Below are 24,000 nucleotides of genomic sequence, written 5' to 3' on the forward strand. Positions count from 1 at the left end.
CTCTGGGAATTTTCTGGGATTTTTTTCAGATTTTTTTTGGGATTTTTATTGGATTTTTTGGGGATTTTTTTAGTTTCTCGAGAGATATTCTGGCTTTTCCTTTGTCATTTTTTCGGGAGTTTTTATAAATATTTGGGAATTTTTGAGATTTTTTTTTTAACTTTTCCAGGATTATTTTGGATTTCTGTGGAGTTTTAGGAGAGGTTTAGGGAGATTTTGGGATTTTTTGGGGATTTTTGGGGTTTTTTTGCCCCCAAGTCTGTCCTGCCGCACCCGCACCTCCTCGCCCTTCAGCCCTGACACCTGAAAAACAGGAAAAATGGGAAAAAAAAATAAAAAAAATCTCAATTTGGGATGCAGGAATGCATGGGAGGCTCTGGGAATTTTCTGGGATTTTTTTCAGATTTTTTTTGGGATTTTTATTGGATTTTTTGGGGATTTTTTTAGTTTCTCGAGAGATATTCCGGCTTTTCCTTTGTCATTTTTTGGGAGTTTTTATAAATATTTGGGATTTTTTTTTTTTTTTTTTTTTTACTTTTCCAGGATTATTTTGGATTTCTGTGGAGTTTAGGAGAGGTTTAGGGAGATTTTGGGATTTTTTGGGGTTTTTTTGCCCCCAAGTCTGTCCTGCCGCACCCGCACCTCCTCGCCCTTCAGCCCTGACACCTGCAAAACAGGAAAAATGGGAAAAAAAAAAAAAAAAAAAATCACAATTTGGGATGCAGGAATGCATGGGAGGCTCTGGGAATTTTTGGGATTTTTTTCAGATTTTTTTTGGGATTTTTATTGGGATTTTTTGGGGATTTTTTTAGTTTTTCGAGAGTTATTCCGGCTTTTCCTTTGTCATTGCTTTGGGAGTTTTTATAAATATTTGGGAATTTTTGAGATTATTTTATTTCTTTTCCACAATTATTTTGGATTTCTGTGGAGTTTTAGGAGAGGTTTAGGGAGATTTCAGGGAGATTTTGGGATTTTTTTTTGATTTTTGGGGTTTTTTTGCCCCCAAGTCTGTCCTGCCGCACCCGCACCTCCTCGCCCTTCAGCCCTGACACCTGAAAAACAGGAAAAATGGGAAAAAAAAAAAAAAAAAAATCACAATTTGGGATGCAGGAATGCATGGGAGGCTCTGGGGATTTTCTGGGATTTTTTTCAGATTTTTTTTGGGATTTTTTTGGGATTTTTAAAAATTTTTTGCTGATTTTTTATGGATTTTTTTTCAATTTTTCGAAGGTTTTTTTGGTTTTCCTTTCACAACTTTCCAGGAGTTTTTACAGGGATTTGGGAATATTTTGTGAATTTTTAGGGAATTTAAAAAGGATTTTTAGGGAATTTTTAGTGGATTTCAAGGAATTTTTGGAATATTTATTCAAATTTTTGGGGGGAATTTTTTGTGGATTTTTCTGGTTTTGTCATTTTTTGGGTGTTTTTATAAATATTTGGGAATTTTTGAGAATTTTTTTTTTTACTTTTCCAGAATTATTTTGGATTTCTGTGGAGTTTTAGGAGAGGTTTAGGGAGATTTCAGGGAATTTTTGGGATTTTCAGAATTTTTTTTTTTAGGATTTTTTGGCGATTTTTTTTAGGCTTTTTTTCTGATTTTTTGAGCGTTTTTGCAGCATTTTCCTCAAAATTTTTTTGGGAATTTTTATAAATACTTGGGAATTTTTTTTTTTATTTTCTCAGAATTGTTCTGTATTTTTGAGGAGTTTCAGGAGGGGCTCAGGGAGATTTCAGGGAGTTTTTGGGATATTTTTTCAGATTTTTTTAGCATTTTTTGGGGATTGTTTTTTTGATTTTTTCAGAGTTTTCTTGGCTTTTTCTTTGCAAATTTTTGGGAATTTTTGCAGGAATTTGGGAATATTTTGGCAATTTTAGATTTTTAGAGAAATTTAATGGATTTTAGGATATTTTTAGAGGGTTTCAGGAAGATTTTGGGATTTTTTGGGGATTTTTGGGTTTTTTTTGCCCCCATGGTTGTGCATGGAATGCATGGGAGGCTTCCAGAAAATTTTGGATTTTTTTTGTTTAATTTTTGGGATTTTTTTAGAATTTTTTTGGGATTTTTAAAATTTTTTTGTGTCTTTTTATCCACAATTTTTCAGAAGCATTTATATGTATTTGGAATTTTTTTTTTTTTACTTTTCTAGAATTATTTTGGATTTTTGTGGGATTTTAGGAGAGGTTCAGGGAGTTCTCAGGGAGTTTTTGGAATTTTTTTCAGGTTTTTTTTTTTAGAATTTTTTTTTTTTTTTAAATTATTGAGAGTTTTTGTGGCTTTTAATTCATAATTTTTTGGGAATTTTTATAAATAATTGTGAATTTTTTTTTAATTTTCCTACAACTGTTTTGGATTTTTGTGAAGTTTTAGGAGATGTTCAGGGAGATTTCAGGGATATTTTTTAGGTTTTTTATTTTTATGGATTTTTTTGAGAATTTTTTGGACATTTTTGAAGATTTTTTTAGCCTTTTTCCCACAATTTTCCAGGATTTTTTACAGGTATTTGGGAATAATTTGTGAATTTTTAGGGAATTTAAATGGATTTCAGGGAAATTTTAGAGTATTCAAGGAATTTTTTTTATTTATTCAAATTTTTTGGGAGAATTTTTTGTGGATTTTTCAAATATTTTTCTGGCTTTTTCTCTGTCATTTTTTGGGAATTTTTACAGATATCTGAGATTTTTTTTTTTTTTTTTACTTTTCCAGAATTATTTTGGATTTTTGTAAAGTATCAAGAAGTGTTTAGGGAGATCACAAGGAGTTTTTGGAATTTTTTCAGAATTTTTTTTTTATTTTTCTGGGGTTTTTTGGGATTTTTTTTGGGATTTTTTTGGATTTTTTTAAGGTTTTTCCAGTTTTTTTTCCAGTAATTTTTCAGGAATTTTTAGGATTTTTTTTTTGTTTCCTTTTCCACAATTATTTTGGATTTTTGTGCAGTTTCAGGAGATGTTTAGGGAGATTTCAGGCAGTTTTTGGAAATTTTTTTTCAGAATTTTTTTAGGATTTTTTTAGGATTTTTTTGGGATTTTTTTTTTGATTTTCAGGGAGTTTTCTCAACTTTTTCTTTGTAAATTTTTGGGAATTTTTACAGGAATTTGGAATATTTTGGGGATTTTGCAGGAATTTCAGGGATTTTAAAGAACTTTTAGGGAATTTTTAGAGGATTTGAGGGATTTTTTTTTTTATTTATTTTTTTTCTGGATTTAAAAAAAAATTTTCACAGATTTTATTGGAAGTTTTTACAAATTTTTTTTTAATACTTTTCCAGAATTATTTTGGACTTTTGTGGAGTTTTAGGAGGGGTTTAGGGAGATTTCAGGGATTTTGGGGTAATTTTTCACATTTTTTTAGATTTTTTTTAGCATTTTTTGGGGATTTTGTTTGATATTTAAAGAGGAATTAGAGATGGCATGGGAGACTTTGGGAAATTTTTTATGATTTTTTTTTAAATTTTATTTTTAATAAAAATTTTAATTTTTTTTTTGGTGGCAAATCCCAGGATTTTGAACAGATTTTTAATAGATTTTTAAAGGATCCTGGATGGGTTTTGGGGCAAATTTTGGGATTTTTAATGAATTTTGGGTGGGATTTGTGGTAAATTTGGGGATTTTTAAAGGATCCTGGAGGGATTTTGGGGCAAATTTTGGGATTTTTAATGAATTTTGGGTGGGATTTGTGGTAAATTTGGGGATTTTTAAAGGATCCTGGAGGGATTTTGGGGCAAATTTTGGGATTTTTAACAGATCCCAAGTAATTTTTTGGGAAAATTTTGGGATTTTCAAGGATTCTGGGTGGGTTTTGGGGTAAATTTGGGATTTTTCAAAGGATCCTGGAGGATTTTTAGGGCAAATTTTGGGATTTTTAACAGATCTCAGGTAGGTTTTGGGGCAAATTCTGGGATTATAAATGAATTTTGGGTGGGTTTTGGGGCAAATTTTGGGATTTTTAACAGATCCCAAATAATTTTGGGGTAAATTCTGGAATTTTTCAAGGATTCTGGGTGGGTTTTGGGGAAATTTGAGAATTTTTTAAAGGATCCTGGGTGTTTTTAGGGCAAATTTGGGGATTTTTAAAGGATCCTGGAGGGATTTTGGGGTAAATTTTGGGATTTTTAACAGATCCCAAGTAAATTTTAGGGAAAAATTTCGGAATTTTAAAGGATCCTGGGTGGGTTTTGGGGTAAATTTGGGATTTTTCAAAGGATCCTGGAGGGGTTTTGGGGAAAAATTCCAGAACTTTTTAAAGGATCCTGGAGGGATTTTGGGGCAAATTTTGGGATTTTTAACAGATCCCATTTGGGTTTTGGGGCAAATTCTGGGATTATAAATGAATTCTGGGTGAGTTTTGGGGCAAATTTTGGGATTTGCAGGGATCCTGGGAGGGTTTTGGGGAAAATTCCAAGATTTTTAACAGATCCCAAGGAATTTTTGGGATAAATTCTGGGATTTTAAATGAATTTTGGGTGGGTTTTGGGTTAAATTTGGGAATTTTCAATGGATCTTGGTTGGGTTTTAGGAAGAATTTCAGAATTTTTTAAAGGATCCTGGGAGGGTTTTGGGGAAAATACCAAAATTTTTAACAGATCCCCAGTAATTTTTGGGATAAATTTGGGGATTTTCAAGGATTCTGGGTGGGTTTTGGGGTAAATTTTGGGATTTTTAACAGATCCCAGGAAGGTTTTGGGGCAAATTCTGGGATTTTAAATGAATTCTGGGTGAGTTTTGGGGCAAATTTGGGAATTTTTAATGGATCCCATTTGGGATTTTGGGAAAATTTTGGGATTTTTAACAGATCTCAAGTAATTTTTGGGGTAAATTTTGGGATTTTCAAGGATCCTGGGTGGGTTTTGGGGCAAATCCTGGAATTTTGAAGAATTCTGGGTGGGTTTTGGGGTAAATTTTGGGATTTTTAACAGACCCCAAGTAATTTTGGGGTAAATTCTGGAATTTTCAAGGATCCTGGAGAGGTTTTAGGGAGAATTTCAGAATTTTTCAAGGATCCTGGGTGGGTTTTGGGGCAAATCCTGGAATTTTTATTAATTTTGGGTGAGTTTTGGGGTAAATTCTGGGATTTTCAAGGATTCTGGGTGAGTTTTGGGGCAAATCCTGGAATTTTGAAGGATTCTGGGTGGGTTTTGGGGTAAATTCTGGGATTTTCAAGGATTCTGGGTGAGTTTTGGGGCAAATCCTGGAATTTTGAAGGATTCTGGGTGGGTTTTGGGGTAAATTTGGGATTTTTAACAGATCCCAAGTAATTTTTGGGGCAAATCCTGGAATTTTTATGGATTTTGGGTGAGTTTTGGGGTAAATTCTGGGATTTTTATGGATTCTGGGTGAGTTTTGGGGCAAATTCTGGAATTTTGAAGGATCCTGGGTGAGTTTTGGGGTAAATTCTGGGATTTTGAAGGATTTTGTCTATTTTTTTGTGGCAGATCCCAGGATTTTGAACAGATCCCATTTTTTTTTGGCTGGAATTGGATTTTTGGGAACTCACACTGGTGACTTTCCTCTTGATGTTCTCCAGGAGCTGCTCCTGCCCCCTGAGGAAGAAGGGATGCTGGAATTCTGTGTCATCCTTCTCTGGCTTCACCAAACCCCCCTGCTCGATGTGCACCACCTTCCTGAAGCCATCTGGGGGAAAAAAGGGGAAAATGGGAAAATCCTGGAATTCTGGGGGGTGGGAATAATTCCCGTGGCAGAATTCCCTGAGATTCTGGCACCACCTGGTGGAGAAATGGGGGAAAATGGAGGAAAAATGGGGAAAAAAGGGGAAAAATGGGGGAAAAATGGGGAAAATGGGGGAAAAAAAAGGTAAAAAAATAAAAAAAGAAGAAAAAATGGGACGAAGAAAAAAAATGGGAAGAAGAAAAAAATGGGAAAAAGGAAAAAATGGGAAGAAGGAAAAAAAGGGAAGAAAAAAAGGGGGAAAAAGGGAAAAAAAAAGGGAAGAAAAAAAGGGAAGAAGGAATAAAAATGGGAAGAAAAAAAATTGGAAGCAAAAAAATGGGAAGAAGGAAAAAATGGAAAAAAGGAAAAATGGGAAGGGGAAAAAAAAATGGTGAAAAAATGCAGACAAATGGAAAGGAAAAAAGGGAAGGAAAAAATTGGAAAAAAAAGGGGAAAAAGGGAAAAATCCTGGAATTGTGGGGGGTGACAGGAGTGGGAGAAATTCCCAGCCAAGAATTTCCAGAGATTTTTGGGATTCTGGTATCACCTAGTGGAGAAATGGGGAAAAAGTGGGGAAAAAATGGGGAAAAAAACGGGGAAAATGGGAAAATCCTGGAATTCTGGGGAGTGGGAATAATTCCCATGGCAGAATTCCCTGAGATTTTTGGGATTCTGGTATCACCTAGTGGAGAAATGGGGGAAAAATGGGAGAAAAAAGGAAGACAAAAAAAAAGAGAAGAAGAAGAAAAAATGGGAAGAAAAAAAATGAGGAAGAAGAAAAAATGGGAAGAAGAAGGAAAAAAGGGAAGAAGAAAATAGGAGAAGAAAAAATGGGAAGGAAAAAAAATGGAAAGGAAAAAATGGGAAGAAGAAGAAAATGGGAAGGAAAAAATGGGAAGAAGAAGAAAAAATGGGGAAGGAAAAAAATGGGGAAGGAAAAAGGAAAGGAAAAAAAAAAGGAAAGGAATAAAAATGGGGAGAAGAAAAAAATGGGAAGAGGGAAAAAAATGGGAAAAAGGAAAAAATGGGAAGAAGGGAAAATAATGGGAAAAGGGAAAAACTGGAAAAAAAGGGGGGAAAATGCAGAAAAATTCTGGAATTCTGGGGGGTTCCAGGATTGGGAACAATTCCCAGCCCAGAATTCCTGGGATTCTTGGGATTTTGGCACCACCTAGTGGAGAAATGGGGAAAAAAATGGGAAGAAGAAAAAAAATGGGAAGGAAAACAATGGGAAGAAAATGGAAAGAAAAAAAAGGAAAAAAATGGGAAGAAGGAAAAAATTGGAAGAAAGAAAAAATGGGAAGAAAAAAGGGAAAAAAATTGGAAAAAAAAAAAAGGGAGAAAAAGGGGGAAGAAAAGGGGGTAAAAAAGGGGAAAAAAGGGAAAAATCCTGGAATTCTGGGGGTGACAGGAGTGGGAGAAATTCCCAGCCAAGAATTTCCAGAGATTTTTGGGATTCTGGAACCACCTGGTGGAGAAATGGGGAAAAATGGGAGAAAAAAGGGGAAAAAAGGAAGACAAAAAAAATGGGAGGAAGAAGAAAAAATGGGAAGAAGAAGGAAAAATGGGAAGGAAAAAAATGGGGAAGGGAAAAAATGGGGAAGGAAAAAAAATGGGGAAGGAAAAAAATGGAAAGAAGGAAAAAATGGAAAGAAGGAAAAAATGGGGAAAAAATGGTGGGAAAATGGGGAAAAAAAGGGGAAAATGGGGGAAAAATGGGAAAAAAATCCTGGAATTCTGGGGGGTGACAGGAGTGGGAGAAACTCCCAGCCCAGAATTCCTGAGGGGGATGGGGAATGAATCCAAAATTCCCAGGGATTTTTGGGATAATGGCAGAACTACTGGAGAAATGGGGGAAAAAATGGGAAAAAATGGGAAAAAATGGGGGAAAAAATGGGAAGAATAAAAAATGGGATGAAGAAAAAGAAAAAAATGGGAAGAAGAATAAAAAAAGGGAGGAAGAAGAAATGGGAAGAAAAAAGGGAAAAAAAAATTGGAAGGAAAAAAATGGGGGGAAAATGGGAAAAAATGCAGAAAAAAGGGAAGGAAAAAAAAAGGGAAGAGAAAATGGGAAGAAAAAATGGGAAAAGGGAAAAACTGGAAAAAAAGGGGGAAAAATGGAGAAAAACTCTGGAATTGTGGGGGGTTCCAGGATTGGGAATTATTCCCATGGCAGAATTCCCTGAGATTCTTGGGATTCTGGCACCACCTAGTGGAGAAATGGGGAAAAAGTGGGAAAAAATGGGAAAAAATAAATTGGAAGAAAAAATGGGGAAAAAATTGGAAAAAATAAATTGGAAGAAAAAATGGGAAGGAAAAAATGGGAAGGAAAATGGGAAAAAAAGGGGGAAAAAAAGTAAAAATGGGAGGAAAAAAAGGGGGGGGAAGGAAAAAAAAAGGGGAGAAAATGGAAAAAAAAACAAGGAAAAAAAAAAGGAAAAAAAAAAAGGAAAAAAAAAGGAAAAAAAAAGGAAAAAAATCCTGGAATTCTGGGATTGCCACTCATGGGAACAGCTCCATCCCAAAATTCCTGAGGGGGATGGGGAATGAATCCAAAATTCCCAGGGATTCTTTGGATTTTGGGATTCTGGAAAAATGAGGGAAATATGGGAAAAAATGGCACAAAAAAAACTGGAAGAAAAAATGGGAAGGAAAAAAAGGGAAAAAAAGGGGAAAAAAAAGCAAAATGGGGAAAAATAGGAGGAAAAAGGAGGAAAAAGGGAAAAGAAAGAGTGAAAGAAAGGGGGAAAAATGAGGAAAAAATGGGGAAAAAATGGGGAAAAATGGGGAAAAAATGGGGAAAAATGGGGAAAAAAGGAGGAAAATGGGGGAAAAAGGGGGAAAAATGGGAAAAAACTGGAAAAAATGGGGAAAAAATGGGGAAAAAATGGGGAAAAAAAGAGGAGGAAAAAATGGGGAAAAAAAGAAGGAAAAAGGGAAAAAATGGGGAAAAATGGGAAAAAATGGAGGAAATTTGGTGAATGGGGAAAAATGGGAAAAAAATGGGGAAAAATGGGGGGAAAAGGGGGAAAGAATAGGGAAAAATGGGAAAAATGGGGAAAAATGGGAAAAAATGGAAAAAATGGAGGAAAAAATGGGGAAAAATGGGGATAAAAATGGGGAAAAAATGGGGAAAAAATGGGGAAAAAATGGGAAAAAATGGGGAAAAAATGGGGAAAAATGGGGAAAAAATGGGGAAAAATGGGGAAAAAATGGGGAAAAATGGGGAAAAATGGGGAAAAAGGGGAAAAATGGGAAAAATGGGAAAAATGGGGAAAAATGGGAAAAATGGGGAAAATGGGAAAAAATGGGGAAAAAAGGAGGAAAAAGGGGGAAAAAGGGGAAAAAAATGGGGAAAAAATGGGGAAAAATGGGGAAAAAATGGGAAAATAATTGGGGAAAAAATGGGAAAAAATGGAGGAAAAATGGGGAAAAAATGGGAAAAAATGGGGAAAAAATGGGAAAAAATGGGGGGAAAATGGGGAAAAATTGCAAAAAATGGGGGAAAATGGGGAAAAATGAGGAAAAAGTGGGGAAAAATGGGGGAAAAATGGGAAAAAATGGGGAAAAAAGGGAGGAAAATGGGGGAAAAAGGGGGAAAAATGGGGAAAAAATGGGGGAAAAATGGGGAAAAATTGAAAAAATGGGGAAAAATGGGGAAAAATGGGGAAAAAATGGGTGAAAAAATGGGGAAAAAATGGGGAAAAATGGAAAAAATGGGGGGAAATGGGGAAAAAATGGGACAAAATGGGGAAAAAATGGGGAAAAATGGGGAAAAAAAGGAGGAAAAAAAGGAGGAAAAAAAGGAGGAAAAATGGGGAAAAATTCCCGGAATTCCCACTCACACATGTTGAGCTGCCCATTCCCAACCCCCCAGAATTCCCAAAATTTCCCAATTTTTCTGGGAATTTTTCACTCACACACATTGACCTGTCAATCCCAATTAAATCCTCCCAGAATTCCCAAATTTCCCAAAATTTCCAGAATTTTTTCCTCACACACATTGAGCTGCCCAATCCCAATCCCATCCCCCCAGAATTCCCAAAATTTCCCAAATTTCCTGGGAATTCCCACTCACACATGTTGAGCTGCTCAATCCCAATCCCAAAATTCCAAGAATTCCCAAATTTCCCAGAATTCCCAGAATTTTCCACTCACACACATTGAGCTGCCTGATCCCAATCCCAACACCCCAAAATTCTCAGAATTCCCAAAATTTCCCAAATTTCCTGGGAATTTTTTCCTCACACACATTGAGCTGCCCAATCCCAATCCCACCCCCCAGAATTCCCAAATTTCCCAAATTTTCTGGGAATTTTTTACTCACAGACATGTTGAGCTGCCAATCCTAATCCCACCCCCCCAGAATTCCCAAAATTTCCCAATTTTTCTGGGAATTTTTTACTCACACACATTGACCTGTCAATCCCAATTAAATCCTCCCAGAATTCCCAAATTTCCCAAATTTCCTGGGAATTTCACTCACACATGTTGAGCTGCCAATTCCAATCCCAATCCCAGAATTCTCAGAATTTTTCTCACATCCAATTCCCAAATTTCCTGGGAATTTTTTACACACATTGAGCCGCCCAATCCCAATCCCACCCCCCCAGAATTCCCAAATTTCCCAGATTCCTGGGAATTCCACTCACACATGTTGAGCTGCCTCACAAAGCTGGCCATGTTGTTGTGTTTGAAATATTTGGGAAGAACTTCCTTGGAAAACTGGCCCTGGTCGAAAACGTGGAAGCTGCTCCCGCTCTGCCCAGGAAAAAAAAACAAAAAAAACCCAAAAATTGGGAAAATTTGGGAAAATCAGGATCATTCCCAGCTCTGGGAATTCTGGGATTACCTCAGGTTTATCCAGGAATTTCCAAGGTTGAGGGTTCTGGGATTTTTTGGGAATTTTTCCCATCCCAGCACCAGGGATGTTCCAGGAATGGAGCAGCTCTGGATTTTTTGGGAATTCCATCCAAAAAATTCCATAAATCCAACAGGATTCCCTGTTTCCCATCCCTCCAGCCCGCATCCCAAATTTCTGTCCCCCCAAAAAAAAATTCCTGGAAAAGGTTTTGGGATTTCCCAGCTCAGGATTCCTGGGATGAGGAGGGAAAGTTGCTGCCAGGATTTGGGATCCTGGATTTGGGATTCTGGATTTGGGATCCAGGATTTGGGATCCTGGATTTGGGATTCTGGATTTGGGATCTGTCCTTGGGATTCTGGATTTGGGATCCTGGATTTGGGATCCTGGATTTGGGATCCAGGATTTGGGATCCTGGATTTGGGATTCTGGATTTGGGATCCTGTCTGTGGGATCCTGTCTGTGGGATCCTGGATTTGGGATCCTGGATTTGGGATCTGTCCTTGGGATTCTGGATTTGGGATCTGTCCTTGGGATTCTGGATTTGGGATCCTGTCTGTGGGATTCTGGATTTGGGATCCTGTCCTTGGGATCCTGTCCTTGGGATTCTGGATTTGGGATCCAGTCTGTGGGATTCTGGATTTGGGATCCTGGATTTGGGATCTGTCCTTGGGATTCTGGATTTGGGATCTGTCCTTGGGATCCTGGATTTGGGATTCTGGATTTGGGATCCTGGGATTCTGGATTTGGGATTCTGGATTTGGGATCCTGGATTTGGGATCCCAACAATGGGATCCAGTCTGTGGGATCCTGGATTTGGGATCAGGGCTGTGGGATCCCATCTATGGGATCCAGGATTTGGGATCCTGTCTGTGGGATCCCATTAATGGGATCTTGGCCATGGGATCCTGTCTTTGGGATCCCAACAATGGGATCCAGTCTGTGGGATCCAGGCCATGGGATCCTGCCCATGGGATCCTGGCTGCAGGATCCAGTCTGTGGGATCCTGTCTGTAGGACCCTGGAATTGGGATCCAGTCTGTGGGATCCTTTATATGGGATCCTGTCTGTGGGACCCCAACAATGGGATCCAGTCTGTGGGATCCTTTATATGGGATCCAGTCTGTGGGATCCAGTCCATGGGATCCCACCAATGGGATCCAGTCTGTGAGATCCTGTCTGTAGGACCCTGGAATTGGATCCACTATGTGGGATCCTAATAATGGGATCCAGTCTGTGGGATCCTGGAATTGGGATCCAGCCTGCGGGATCCCATCCATGGAATGCTGTGCATGGGATCCAATCTGTGGGATTCCAACAGTGGGATCCTCCTGGCTGCAGGATCCAGCCTGTGGGATCCTGGGATTGGGATCCAGTCTGTGGGATCCTAATAATGGGATCCTGTCTATGGGATCCTGGAATTGGGATCCAGCCTGTGGGATCCTGGAATTGGGATCCAGTCTGTGGGATCCTAATAATGGGATCCTGTCTATGGGATCCTGGAATTGGGATCCAGCCTGCGGGATCTTAATAATGGGATCCTGGAATGGGGATCCAGTCTGTGGGATCTTAATAATGGGATCCAGCCTGTGGGATCCCAACAATGGGATCCAGCCTGTGGGATCCTGGGATTTGGATCCAGTCTGTGGGATCCTGGGATTGGGATACTGTCTATGGGATCTTAATAATGGGATCCAGTCGGTGGGATCTTAATAATGGGATCCTGTCTGTGGGATCCAGTATGTGGGATCCTGGAATTGGGATCCAGTCTGTGGGATCCCGACCATGGAATCCCAACAATGGGATCCAGTCTGTGGGATCCTTTATATGGGATCCAGTCCATGGAATGCCAGTCACAGAATATTATCCACGAAATCCTGTCCCTGGGATCCTGTCCACAGAATTTTGTCCAAGGAATCCTGGAATCTTCGGGCCAGGAAGGGATTTTTGGGATCATCCCATTCCAACCATTCCACAGGCAGGGAACTTCCCACTATCCCAGTTTGTACCAGCCTGGCCTGGGACACTCCCAGGGATGAGGATCCTCTGGGAATTCCATCCCAAAATCCCGATATCCCACTGGAAACCATTCCTTGGGTGTTATTCCTTCAGCCTGCAGCCCAAATCCCAATCCAGCTTTCCCAGAAAAAACCCCGGAATTCCACTTTTCCATCCCTAAAATTCCTCCCAGCCTTGCCACAATTTCTGAATTATTCCCTTAGTTATTCCCTAATTAGGAAATTTGCTGTTATTTTGCTCCAAAGGTCACCCCAACATGTTTTATGTTTTTATTTCTCTCCTTATCTCTGGAAAAGCGGGAATTTAGCGGGATTTTAGCAGGAATTTAGCGGGATTTTAGTGGTAATTTTAGTGAGAATTTAGCGGGATTTTAGTGGTAATTTTAGTGAGAATTTAGCGGGATTTTAGCGGGAATTTGAGTGTGAATTTATCGGAAATTTAGCGGGACTTTAGCGGGATTTAAGCGGGATTTTAGTGAAAATTTCGCGGGATTTTAGCGGGAATTTAGTGGGATTTAAGCGGGACTTTAGCAGAAACTTAGCGGAACTTTAGCGGGATTTAAGCGGGACTTTAGCGGGATTTTAATGCGACTTTAGCGGGATTTTAGTGTGAATTTAGCGGGATTTTAATGCGACTTTAGCGGGATTTTAGTGTGAATTTAGCGGGAATTTAATGTGAATTTAGCGGGATTTTAGTGAGAATTTAGCGGGATTTTAACGTGAATTTAGCGGGAATTTAACGTGAATTTAGCGGGATTTTAGCGGGAATTTAGCGGGATTTTAGCGGGAATTTAGCGGGATTTTAATGTGAATTTAGCGGGATTTTAGTGTGAATTTAGCGGGATTTTAGCGGGAACTGCCACAGGAACCGGCCGGGCCTCGGGGCCCAGCGCAGGCCGCGGGATTCGCCCTCAGCCCAGCCGGGACCCGCTGCCCGCCCCCACTCCCGGCAGCTCCCGGGAACTCACCGGGCTCCAGCAGATCAAGGCGTCGGTGTCGGGATCCTCCACCAGCGTCCAGAGCTTGGTGAGGAAGGCGGGCACGTTACTGGGCCCCGCGCCCGCCGCCGCGCCGGGCCCGCCGTCCATGGCCGCGCCCTCACGGCGGGGGCGGGAAGGGGCACCGGGAAACCCCGTGCGAGCGCGCCCGTTAAAAAAGGCGGGAAGGGCCCGGAGCGGCGGCGGCGGCGGCGGCGGCGGGAGGCGGCATGGCCGCCGCCATCTTGGAGGGGCGGTGTGAGGGGGAGGCGCTCTGCGCATGCGCGGCCACGCCCACAGCGCTGGCAGGCCAGGAAGGGGCGGGGCTTCTGTGCTCGGACACGCCCCCTTCTGCCGTAACCACGCCCGTTTCACCGTGGGAAAAACGGAGGGGTGGGGCTTTGGCGCATGGACACGCCCCTTTCCGCGGTAACCACGCCCACTGAGGGGGGTCCACTGGCCACGGGGGAAGGGCGGGATGAGACGCAGGGGCGTAGGGACACGCCCACTCTCATTAGACCACGCCCACTGCCTATAGATGCCCAGGCAGCGCTATCACATAACAACACCTCCCTTATAGCTCAGACCACGCCCTGTGTAGTAAAAGTCCCGCCCCTTTCTGCTGCCGGCAGAAACACGCCCACTCACAACAGGGCACGCCCTCTGCCCGTCCCCGGCGTGGCTTGGGCGTGGCTATTGCATGGCTAGACCACACCCCTCACACCTAACCCCGCCCGTCCCTGCGCTCAGAGTCCGTGGGAAGGCTCCTCACATCACAACCCCGCCTGTCTCACCTGGCCGCGCCTCCTGCCCTCAGAGACACAGCCCCGCACACCTGGCCCTGCCCTCTGCCTGTTTTTGCCCCCCTGTCGACACGCCCCTTTCCCCTTCTGACAACGCCCTCTTCCAATTTTTTGGCACAGATCGAAGGGAACGCCCCCGAGCAGTTCTGACCACGCCCCATTCTTTAAGCCCCGCCCCATTTGTGACGCTTACACCCAGTTTTGCGTTACTGCCGCTGTGCGCATGCGCGGGCATTGGGGGCGCGACACCCTTTGCGCATGCGCACTTTTCTTTTACATTTTCCCGCGCTGCCGCTCCTTTCCCGTTCTTTTTCCCGTTGTTTTTCCCCGTTATCTTCCCTCGTTCCCGTTATCCCGCCCCGCCCAGGATCGCGATCTCCTCCCTCCGGAGCAGCGCGCGGCCGCGGGAAGGCGGAAGCGCGGCGGGCGGGGGCGTGGCCGCAGCGCTGACCCGCGCCCACGTGTTCGGCGGCGCACGCGGAGCCGCCAGCATGGAGCAGGTCCGGGGGTGACCGGGAAGGGGGAGACGAGGGGGGGGGACACTCGGGGTTGTCATGGCAACGGGGAGGGAGGGGACACTCTCGGGATTGTCATGGCAACGGGGATGGGGATGGCGTGGTCCCGGTGAGTGGGGAGCGGGAAATGGCGGGGAGGGTCTGGCCTGGTGTCCGTGAGGGGAACCCCGGCACTGAGGGGGGATTTGGGCTCCTGAGGGGGAACCCGGCTCTATCCCGGTGAGTGGGGAGCGGGAAATGGCGGGGAGGGGTCTGGCTTGGTGTCCCTGAGGGGGAACCCAGCACTGAGGGGGGATTTGGGCTCCTGAGGGGGAACCCGGCTCTATCCCGGTGAGTGGGGAGCGGGAAATGGCGGGGAGGGGTCTGGCTTGGTGTCCCTGAGGGGGAACCCAGCACTGAGGGGGGATTTGGGCTCCTGAGGGGGAACCCGGCTCTATCCCGGTGAGTGGGGAGCGGGAAATGGCGGGGAGGTTCGGCCTGGTGTCCGTGAGGGGGAAACCCGGGACTGAGGGGAGTCTGGCCTTGAACTGAGGGGGAACCCGACAGTGAGTGGGAATTTGGACTCCTGAGGGAGAAATCGGTGAGAAACCCGGTGAGGGGGAACCAGGAAATTTAGGGGGATCCGGCTTGGTGTCCGTGAGGCTGAACCCAGAAATGAGGGGGGATTTGGCCTCCTGAGGGGGAACCCCCATAATTGGGGGTCTCCAGCGTGGTCTCCATGAGGGGGGCCTGGCCTTGTCCCCGGCAATTTGAGGGGATTTGGCTTCTTGTGGGGGGATCCCGGCTCTGTCCCAGTGAGGATGGATCTGGAAATGGGTCCAGGTGTTCGTGAGGGGGGACCCGGGAATGGCAGGGTCCAGCCTGGTGTGTGTGAGGGGAAAACCCAACAGTGAGGGGAGATTTGGTCTCCTGAGAGGAGATTTGGGCTGCTGAGGAGGGATTTGGGATCCTGAAGGGGGATTTTGGGTCCTGAGGGCGGATTTGGGTTCCTGAAGGGGGATTTGGGCTCTTGAGGGGAGACTTGGGCTCCTGAGGGGAGATTTGGGTTCCTGAGGGGGGATTTGGATTCCTGAGGGAGATTTGGGTTCCTGAGGGAGATTTGGGCTCCTGAGGGAGGATTTGGGTTCCTGAGGGAGATTTGGGATCCCGAGGAAGGATTTGGGCTCCTTAGGGAGGATTTGGTTTCCTGAAGGAGGATTTGGGTTCCTGAGATAGGATTTGGTTTCCTGAGGGAGGATTTGGGTTCCTGAGGGGGGATTTGGGTTCCCGAGGGGGGATTTGGGTTCCCGAGGGAGGATTTGGGTTCCCGAGGGAGGATTTGGGTTCCTGAGGGGGGATTTGGGTTCCCGAGGGAGGATTTGGGTTCCTGAGATAGGATTTGGTTTCCTGAGGGAGGATTTGGGTTCCTGAGGGAGGATTTGGGCTCCTGAGGGGAGATTTGGGTTCCCGAGGGGGGATTTGGGTTCCGGAGAGAGGATTTGGTTTCCTGAGGGAGGATTTGGGCTCCTGAGGGGAGATTTGGGTTCCTGAGGGAGGATTTGGGTTCCTGAGGGAGATTTGGGTTCCTGAGGGGAGATTTGGGTTCCTGAGGGGAGATTTGGGTTCCTGAGGGAGATTTGGGATCCCGAGGGGAGATTTGGGCTCCTGAGGGGTGATTTGGGTTCCTGAGGGGAGAATTGGGCTCCTGTGGGGAGATTTGGTTTCCTGAGGGAGGATTTGGGCTCCTGAGGGGAGATTTGGTTTCCTGAGGGAGGATTTGGGCTCCTGAGGGGAGATTTGGTTTCCTGAGGGAGATTTGGTTTCCTGAGGGGGAACCCAGCTCTGTCCTGGTGAGGGGGAGCCCCCATAATTGGGGGTCTCCAGCCTGTTCTCCATGAGGGAGGCCTGGCCTTGTCCTGAGGGGGGGTCCCAGCATTTGGGGGTCTCCCTGGTGGGGTCTGGCTTTTTTCTGAGGGAGAATCCCGTAGCTGGTGGAGTTCTGGCCTGATCCTGAGGGGATTTGGCATTTGAGGGATTCCTGGTGAGGGGGACATGGGAATTGGGGGTGGTTTGATTTTATCCTGAGGGGGGTCCCAGCATTTGGGGAGTGTCCAGCCTGGTTCTGAAGGGGGAAATGGGAATTGGGGGGGGTCTGATATTATCCTGAGGGGGGATCTCACAGCTGGGGGGTCCAGCCTGATTCTGGGAGGGGACACAGAAATTGGGGGGGGGGTCTGGCTTTGTTCTGAGGGGGGTCCCAGCTTTTGAGGGGGGTCTGACCTGGTTCTGAGTGGGACCTGGCAATTGTGGAGGGTCTGATTTATTCCTGAGGGGGGACTCAGCACCTGGGGGGGTCCAGACTCGTTCTGAGGGGTGACCAAGTAATTGGGGGGGGGTCTGATTTTATCCTGAGGGGGGTCCTAGCATTTGAAGGGGTCTGGTCTGGTTCTGAGGAGGGACCAAGCACTTGAGGGGGGGTCTGGCTTTATCCTGAGGGGTATCCCAGCATTTGGGGGGGTCTGGCCTGGTCCTGGGAGGGAACACAGGAATTGGGGGGGGCTCTGATTTTATCCTGAGGGGAAATTTGGCATTTAGAGGGGGGGGGGGTCCATGCTGGTTCTGAGGGGTGACTCAAAACTTTTGGGGGGGGGGTTCTATCAATGTGGGGGTGTCTCCATCGGAACACAAGGTTGGGGTCCCCCTGTGTCCCCCCTGTGACCCCCTGTGTCCCCTGTCCCCCCCTGCAGCCCAGCCCCCCCTCAGACCCCGAGGAGCTCTCAGAGAGTGAGGAGAGTGTTTATTCTGGCCTGGAGGACTCGGGCAGTGACAGTGACTCCTCTGGCAATAATGAGGAGGAGGAAGAAGAGGAGGAAGAGGAAGAATCCCCTGGGAGCCCCTCACAGACCCAGGTAAAGGCTGGAGCTGATTTTTTCCTGCTTTTTGGGGGGCTCCCATCCTCACCCATCCCTTTACTCCCCAAAAATCCAGTTTTCCAGGAGGAGCAGGAATTACCATTTTATACTTTAATAATATAAATTAAATTTTGTACATATTATTATATATGGAAGAATTACCAATGTGTATTTGTTTTGCTTAATAGTAAATATGGAAGAAAATTTTTATTATTTTGTTTTATTTTTGTTTTTATTTTTATCCTTAATTTTATTTTTGTTTTTATTTTTGTCTTATTTTTATATTTATATTTGTATTTTTATATTTGTATTTATCTTTACATTTATATTCATATTCTTGTTTTATTTTTATTTTTATTTTTATTTTTATTTTTATTTTTATTTTTATTTTTATTTATTATTTTTTTTTATTAGGAAACAGACTTAAGTAGTTTTGGTTTTTTTTTAAGTTGGTTTGGGGAAATATTTTTTTTGGAGAGAAGTGGAAAACAAATTGTTTATTTAACAGGTAAACACCTGTAAAAACATGTTAAAAAATCAAGTAAACCTGTAAAAAGAGGTAAACATCTTTTAGTGTAAATACAAATAATATTAAACAGTAAAACTTTTTAGTTGTTTTGAAAAGATGGTAGATTTAGAAGAGTTTTTTTTTGGTGGGTTGTAGTTTGGTTTGTTTAGTTTGATTTATTTATTTTTTATTTTAGTTTTTTTTTTTGGTTGTAGTTTGGTTTGTTTAATTTGATTTATTTATTTTTGGTTTTAGTTTTTTTGGTGTTGGGTTTAGGTTTGGTGGGTTATAGGTGTGACTTTTTGATTTTTTTTGAGTTTTCAGTTTAGAATAAGTTTGAGTAATTTTAAGAAAAAGGAAAAAATATTGTTTAGGGAGTTTTTTTGTTTCAGTTAGTTAGAAAAATTAATTAAAAATAAAGGAGACTTTTTTGTTCTTGCTGCTTATTGTAGATAATATAGTTTGTGTGAAAGATGTGGGGAAACAAATATAAATTTTGAGAATAAGGAGGAAGGATTTGTCTCTAGGGCTGAGTCTGTCCCCTTATCCCAGATTTTCCTCTCATTCTGGAATTCCTTATCCCAGATTTTCCCTCATTCTGGAATTCCTTATCCCAGATTTTCCTCTCATCCTGGAATTCCTTATCCCAGATTTCCCTCTCATTCTGGAATTCCGTATCCCAGATTTCTCTCTCATTCTGGAATTCCTTATCCCACATTTCCCTCTCATTCTGGAATTTCTTATCCCAGATTTCCCTCTCATTCTGGAATTCCTTATCCCAGATTTCCCTCTCATCCTGGAATTCCTTATCCCACATTTCCCTCTCATTCTGGAATTCCTTATCCCAGATTTCCCTCTCATTCTGGAATTCCTTATCCCAGATTTTTCCTCTCATTCTGGAATTCCTTATCCCAGATTTTCCTCTCATTCTGGAATTCCTTATCCCAGATTTTCCCTCATTCTGGAATTCCTTATCCCAGATTTCCCCCTCATTCTGGAATTCCTTATCCCAGATTTCCCTCTCATTCTGGAATTCCTTATCCCAGATTTTCCTCTCATTCTGGAATTCCTTATCCCAGATTTTCCTCCCATTCTGGAATTCCTTATCCCAGATTTCCCTCTCATTCTGGAATTCCTTATCCCAGATTTTCCTCTCATTCTGGAATTCCTTATCCCAGATTTCCCTCTCATTCTGGAATTCCTTATCCCAGATTTTCCTCCCATTCTGGAATTCCTTATCCCAGATTTCCCTCTCATTCTGGAATTCCTTATCCCAGATTTCCCTCTCATCCTGGAATTCCTTATCCCAGATTTCCTTCTCATCCTGGGATTCCTTATCCCAGATTTCCCTCTCATCCTGGAATTCCTTATCCCACATTTCCCTCTCCTTCTGGAATTCCTTATCCCAGATTTTCCCTCATTCTGGAATTCCTTATCCCACATTTCCCTCTCATTCTGGAATTCCTTATCCCAGATTTTCCCTCATTCTGGAATTCCTTATCCCACATTTCCCTCTCATTCTGGAATTCCTTATCCCAGATTTTCCCTCATCCTGGAATTCCTTATCCCAGATTTCCCTCTCATTCTGGAATTCCTTATCCCAGATTTCCCTCTCATCCTGGAATTCCTTATCCCACATTTCCCTCTCATTCTGGAATTCCTTATCCCAGATTTTCCTCCCATTCTGGAATTCCTTATCCCAGATTTCCCTCTCATTCTGGAATTCCTTATCCCAGATTTCCCTCATTCTGGAATTCCTTATCCCAGATTTTCCCTCATCCTGGAATTCCTTATCCCACATTTCCCTCTCATTCTGGAATTCCTTATCCCAGATTTCCCTCTCATCCTGGAATTCTTTATCCCAGATTTTCCCTCATTCTGGAATTCCTTATCCCAGATTTCCCTCTCATCCTGGAATTCTTTATCCCAGATTTCCCTCTCATCCTGGAATTCCTTATCCCAGATTTTCTCTCTCATCCCAGAATTCCCAGTGCTTGGGATTGAGGAGAATCCTCCCCATTGCTGGGAGCCCAAACTTCCCAAAATTCCCTCAATTTCCCCCAGTTCTGGGAAGAAAAGTGAAATTCCAGAGGCTGCAGAGCTGGGAATCAAAGTGTTGGTGATTCCTGCTCTTCCAGGGGAATTCCAGAGCCTTTTCCAGGGGTTTTTGTGGGAGAGCTGGGGAGGGATTTGGGAGAGAATGGGTTTTCCCTGCTCTCCAAATCCCAAAATCCCAAATCCCAGAGCTCTTGGGGTTTCCTCCCTGTCAGTTTTCATTTCCTCCTGATGATTTCCAGCATTCCTGGTTTTCCCTGCAGCTGCTGGAATTTCGGATTTTTTTGTTTTTCTGAGCCAGGAAAAGCTCAGGAGTCCTTTAACTCTTTCCTGCCCACTGGGGTTGTTCTGGAAATTCTGGAATTCTGGTCCAGCTCTGATTTTTTTTTGGGGGGGTGGAAAAAGCCCTGCAGGGAATTCCTGGCTGGATTTTCCTCCTGGGATTTGTTCCCAGGGATTTTGGAAAGGAGGAAGATTCTAAGTTTGGGAAGGATTTGGGAATTCTGGAGGAGGAAAAGCTGGGAATGTGCAGGGGGAAATCCAAGAGTTTTTTCCACTTTTTATTTATTTTCTGGGAGAGCTGCAGAGGGATTTGGGATGCAGGAAGCAGAAAATGGACTTATGAGATTTTGGGAAGGAATTCCCAGAGAACCCAGGGCTCAGAATTCCCTTTTTTTTTTTTTTTTCCATGGATCCATGTTCCTTTCCTGGGCTGGTTCCTGGCTCCTCATCCCACGGTTTTTCCCATTCCCAAATCCCAAATTCCAAAGCTGCCACTCCCTTCCTTGGACCCAAAAATTCCCGGAATTTCGGGATGGGATCTCCCTGAGCTGTTTTTTCCCGATTTTTCCAGGCTGAGGGGGTTCCTGGCAAGAGGAAAACCCCGGAGGTGGATTCCCCGCTGGAAGGGAAGCAGGATTTGCTTTTCCAGGACGAGTACGCCGAGGACAGCTCGGATGAGGAGGTGGGAATTCCCAGGAATTCCTGGAATTCTATCCTGGATTTCAGGGGGAAGTGAAAATTTGGGAAAAAAAAAAGATGGATTTGAGGGAAAAAAAAAAATAATGATGGATTTGGGAAAAGTCTGGAGCAGCTGAGGGGGGAAAATCCTGGAGAAAATCGGGATTGGAGGGAACAGGAATGGGCTCAGGGGGGGATTTTTGGGAATATTCCCATGGAATTCCTGGAATTCCAGGCTGGGATCCCCATTGCCAGGAATTCCCATTCCCAGAATTTACCTGAGTGCTGAGCTTGGGGTTTTTGGGAATTCTGAGGATGGGATTTTTGGGAATGCTGCATGTTCCATGTGGGAATGACCCTGAGGTTGAGATTTTGGGAATTCTGATGGAGATTTTGGAGTTCTGAGGTTTGGTTTTTTGGGAATGCTGAGTGTTCCATGTGGGAATTCTGAAATCGGAATTTTTGGGAATTCTGTGTGTTCCACGTGGGAATGCTGAGGTTGGGATTTTTGGGAATTCTGATGTTGGGATTTTGGGAATGCTGCCTGTTCCATGTGGAAATTCTGAGGTTTGGATTTTTGGGAATTCTGTGTGTTGCATGTAGGAATTCCAAGGTTGGAATTTTTGGGAATGCTGAGATTGCAATTTTTAGGAATGCTGCGTGTTCCATGTGGGAATTCTGAAGGATTTTTGGGAATTCTGATGTTGAGATTTTTGGGAATTGTGTGTTTCTTTTGGGAATTCTGAAGCATTTTTGGGAATTCTGTGATTGAAATTTTTGGGAATGCTGAGGTAGAGATTTTTGGGAATTCTGTGTGTTCCATGTGGGAATGATCCTGAGGCTGAGATTTTTGGGAATTCTGAGTTTGGAATTTTTGGGAATTCTGTGTGTTCCATGTGGGAATTCTAAAGGATTTTTGGGAATTCTGAGGTTGAAATTTTTGGGAATGCTGAGGTTGAGATTTTTGGGAATTCTGCGTTTTCCATGTGGAAATTCTGAGGAATTTTTGGGAATTCTGTTGTGTTCCATGTTGGAATTCAGAGGTTGAGATTTTTGGGAATTCTGAGGTTTGGATTTTCGGGAATTCTGTGTGTTCCATGTGGGAATGCTGTGTGTGGCATGTGGGAATGATCCTGAGGTTTGGATTTTTGGGAATTCTGACACTGGAATTTTGGGGAATTCTGTGTGTTCCATGTAGGAGTGCTGAGGTTGGGATTTTTTGGGAATGCTGAGATTTGGATTTTTGGGAATTCTGCATGTGCCATGTGGGAATTCTGAGACTGGAATTTTTGTGAATGCTGCGTGTTCCACATAGGAATGATCCCAAGATTGGAATTTTTGGGAATTCTGAGTCTGGAATTTTTGGGAATTCTGAGTCTGGAATTTTTGGGAATTCTGTGTGTTGCATGTGGGAATTCCAAGGTGGAGATTTTTGGGAATTCTGAAGTTGGGATTTTTGGGAATGCTCGTGTTCCATTGGGAATTCTGAGATTGTGATTTTTGGGAATGCTGAGTTTGGAATTTTTGGGAGTGCTGCCTGTTCCCCGTGGGAATTTCTCTGGAATATCCATTCAGGGAATGCTGCAGTTCCGGATCTGCCGGTAGGGGGCGCTCCGATCCCAGCGCTGAGCTCTTCCCGAGCCTTTGTTCCCTATTCCCAAAAAAACCCAAACCCTGGGAAAGGCCAGGATTGGGCTTTGGGGCTCCTCACCCCGGATTTTTGGGAATATTCCTTTGGAAAGGGCTGGAATTCCCATTCACAGAGGGATAAATCCCTGGAATTGTGGCACTGGGAGAGGCTCAGGTTGGATTTTCGGGAATATTCCTTTGGGAAGGGCTGGAATTCCCAGATACTTTTCCAGTTTTTTTGGTTTTTTTTCCTGAGAGTGGGATTTGGGATGCAGGACCCAGAGAATCCAGCCCCAAATCCTGCTGGAATTATGGGATTTAGGGCTGGAATTCCCAAGTGATTCCCATCCCTGGGAGCATCCCAGGCCAGGCTGGAATATCAGGAAGGATCCAGAGCTGATCCCTGAATTCCCTGAATTAATTCCCCACATCCCAGGCCAGGCTGGAATATTGGGAGGGATCCAAGGCCGATCTCTAAATTCCCTGAATTAATTCCCCACATCCCGAGGCAGGTTGGAATGTTGGGAATATTGTGAAGGATCCGAGGGACTGATCCCTGAATTCCCTGAATTTCCTGGATCCTGAGGCTGGCTGGAATATTGGGAATGATCTGAGGCTGATCCCTGAATTCCCTGAATTTCCCACATCCCAGACCAGGCTGGAATATCGGGAAGGATCCAGGGCTGATCCATGAGTGAATTCCCCACATCCCGAGCAGGCTGTGACCCCCCCCAAACTGTGACCCCACCTGAGCTGTGTCCCCCCCCCAGCTCTGTGTCCCCCCGCTCCCGGCTCTGTGTCCCCCCAGTCCCGGCTCTGTGTCCCCCCCGCTCCCGGCTCTGTGTCCCCCCGTTCCCGGCTCTGTGTCCCCCCCGCTCCCGGCTCTGTGTCCCCCCTCCCCGGCTCTGTGTCCCCCCGCTCCCGGCTCTGTGTCCCCCCCAGTCCCGGCTCTGTGTCCCCCCCGCTCCCGGCTCTGTGTCCCCCCGCTCCCGGCTCTGTGTCCCCCCGCTCCCGGCTCTGTGTCCCCCCCGCTCCCGGCTCTGTGTCCCCCCGTTCCCGGCTCTGTGTCCCCCCGCTCCCGGCTCTGTGTCCCCCCGCTCCCGGCTCTGTGTCCCCCCCG

At 44.1% G+C, this 24,000-nt stretch overlaps 2 protein-coding genes across 2 annotated transcripts; one reads left to right on the forward strand and one right to left on the reverse strand.

Annotated features, from left to right (window-relative positions):
* Window positions 1-583: 583 nt before the first annotated feature.
* Window positions 584-13,784, reverse strand: LOC130266732 (heat shock factor protein 1-like). The gene is made up of 4 exons (XM_056515994.1): window positions 13,511-13,784; window positions 10,317-10,425; window positions 5,492-5,628; window positions 584-1,052 (listed from the first exon to the last, which is right to left on the reverse strand). The coding sequence occupies exons 1-4, from the start codon at window positions 13,628-13,630 to the stop codon at window positions 933-935; spliced, it is 486 nt and encodes a 161-aa protein (XP_056371969.1). The 5' UTR covers window positions 13,631-13,784; the 3' UTR covers window positions 584-932.
* A 799-nt stretch (window positions 13,785-14,583) lies between these two features.
* Window positions 14,584-21,334, forward strand: LOC130266733 (ribosome biogenesis protein bop1-B-like). Its single transcript, XM_056515995.1, has 3 exons — window positions 14,584-14,822; window positions 17,564-17,725; window positions 21,145-21,334. Exons 1-3 carry the CDS (start codon window positions 14,814-14,816, stop codon window positions 21,307-21,309), a joined length of 336 nt encoding a protein of 111 aa, XP_056371970.1. The 5' UTR covers window positions 14,584-14,813; the 3' UTR covers window positions 21,310-21,334.
* Window positions 21,335-24,000: the final 2,666 nt, after the last annotated feature.

The sequence above is a fragment of the Oenanthe melanoleuca genome, unplaced genomic scaffold (assembly GCF_029582105.1).
Source record: "Oenanthe melanoleuca isolate GR-GAL-2019-014 unplaced genomic scaffold, OMel1.0 S176, whole genome shotgun sequence".
Lineage (NCBI taxonomy): Eukaryota > Metazoa > Chordata > Aves > Passeriformes > Muscicapidae > Oenanthe > Oenanthe melanoleuca.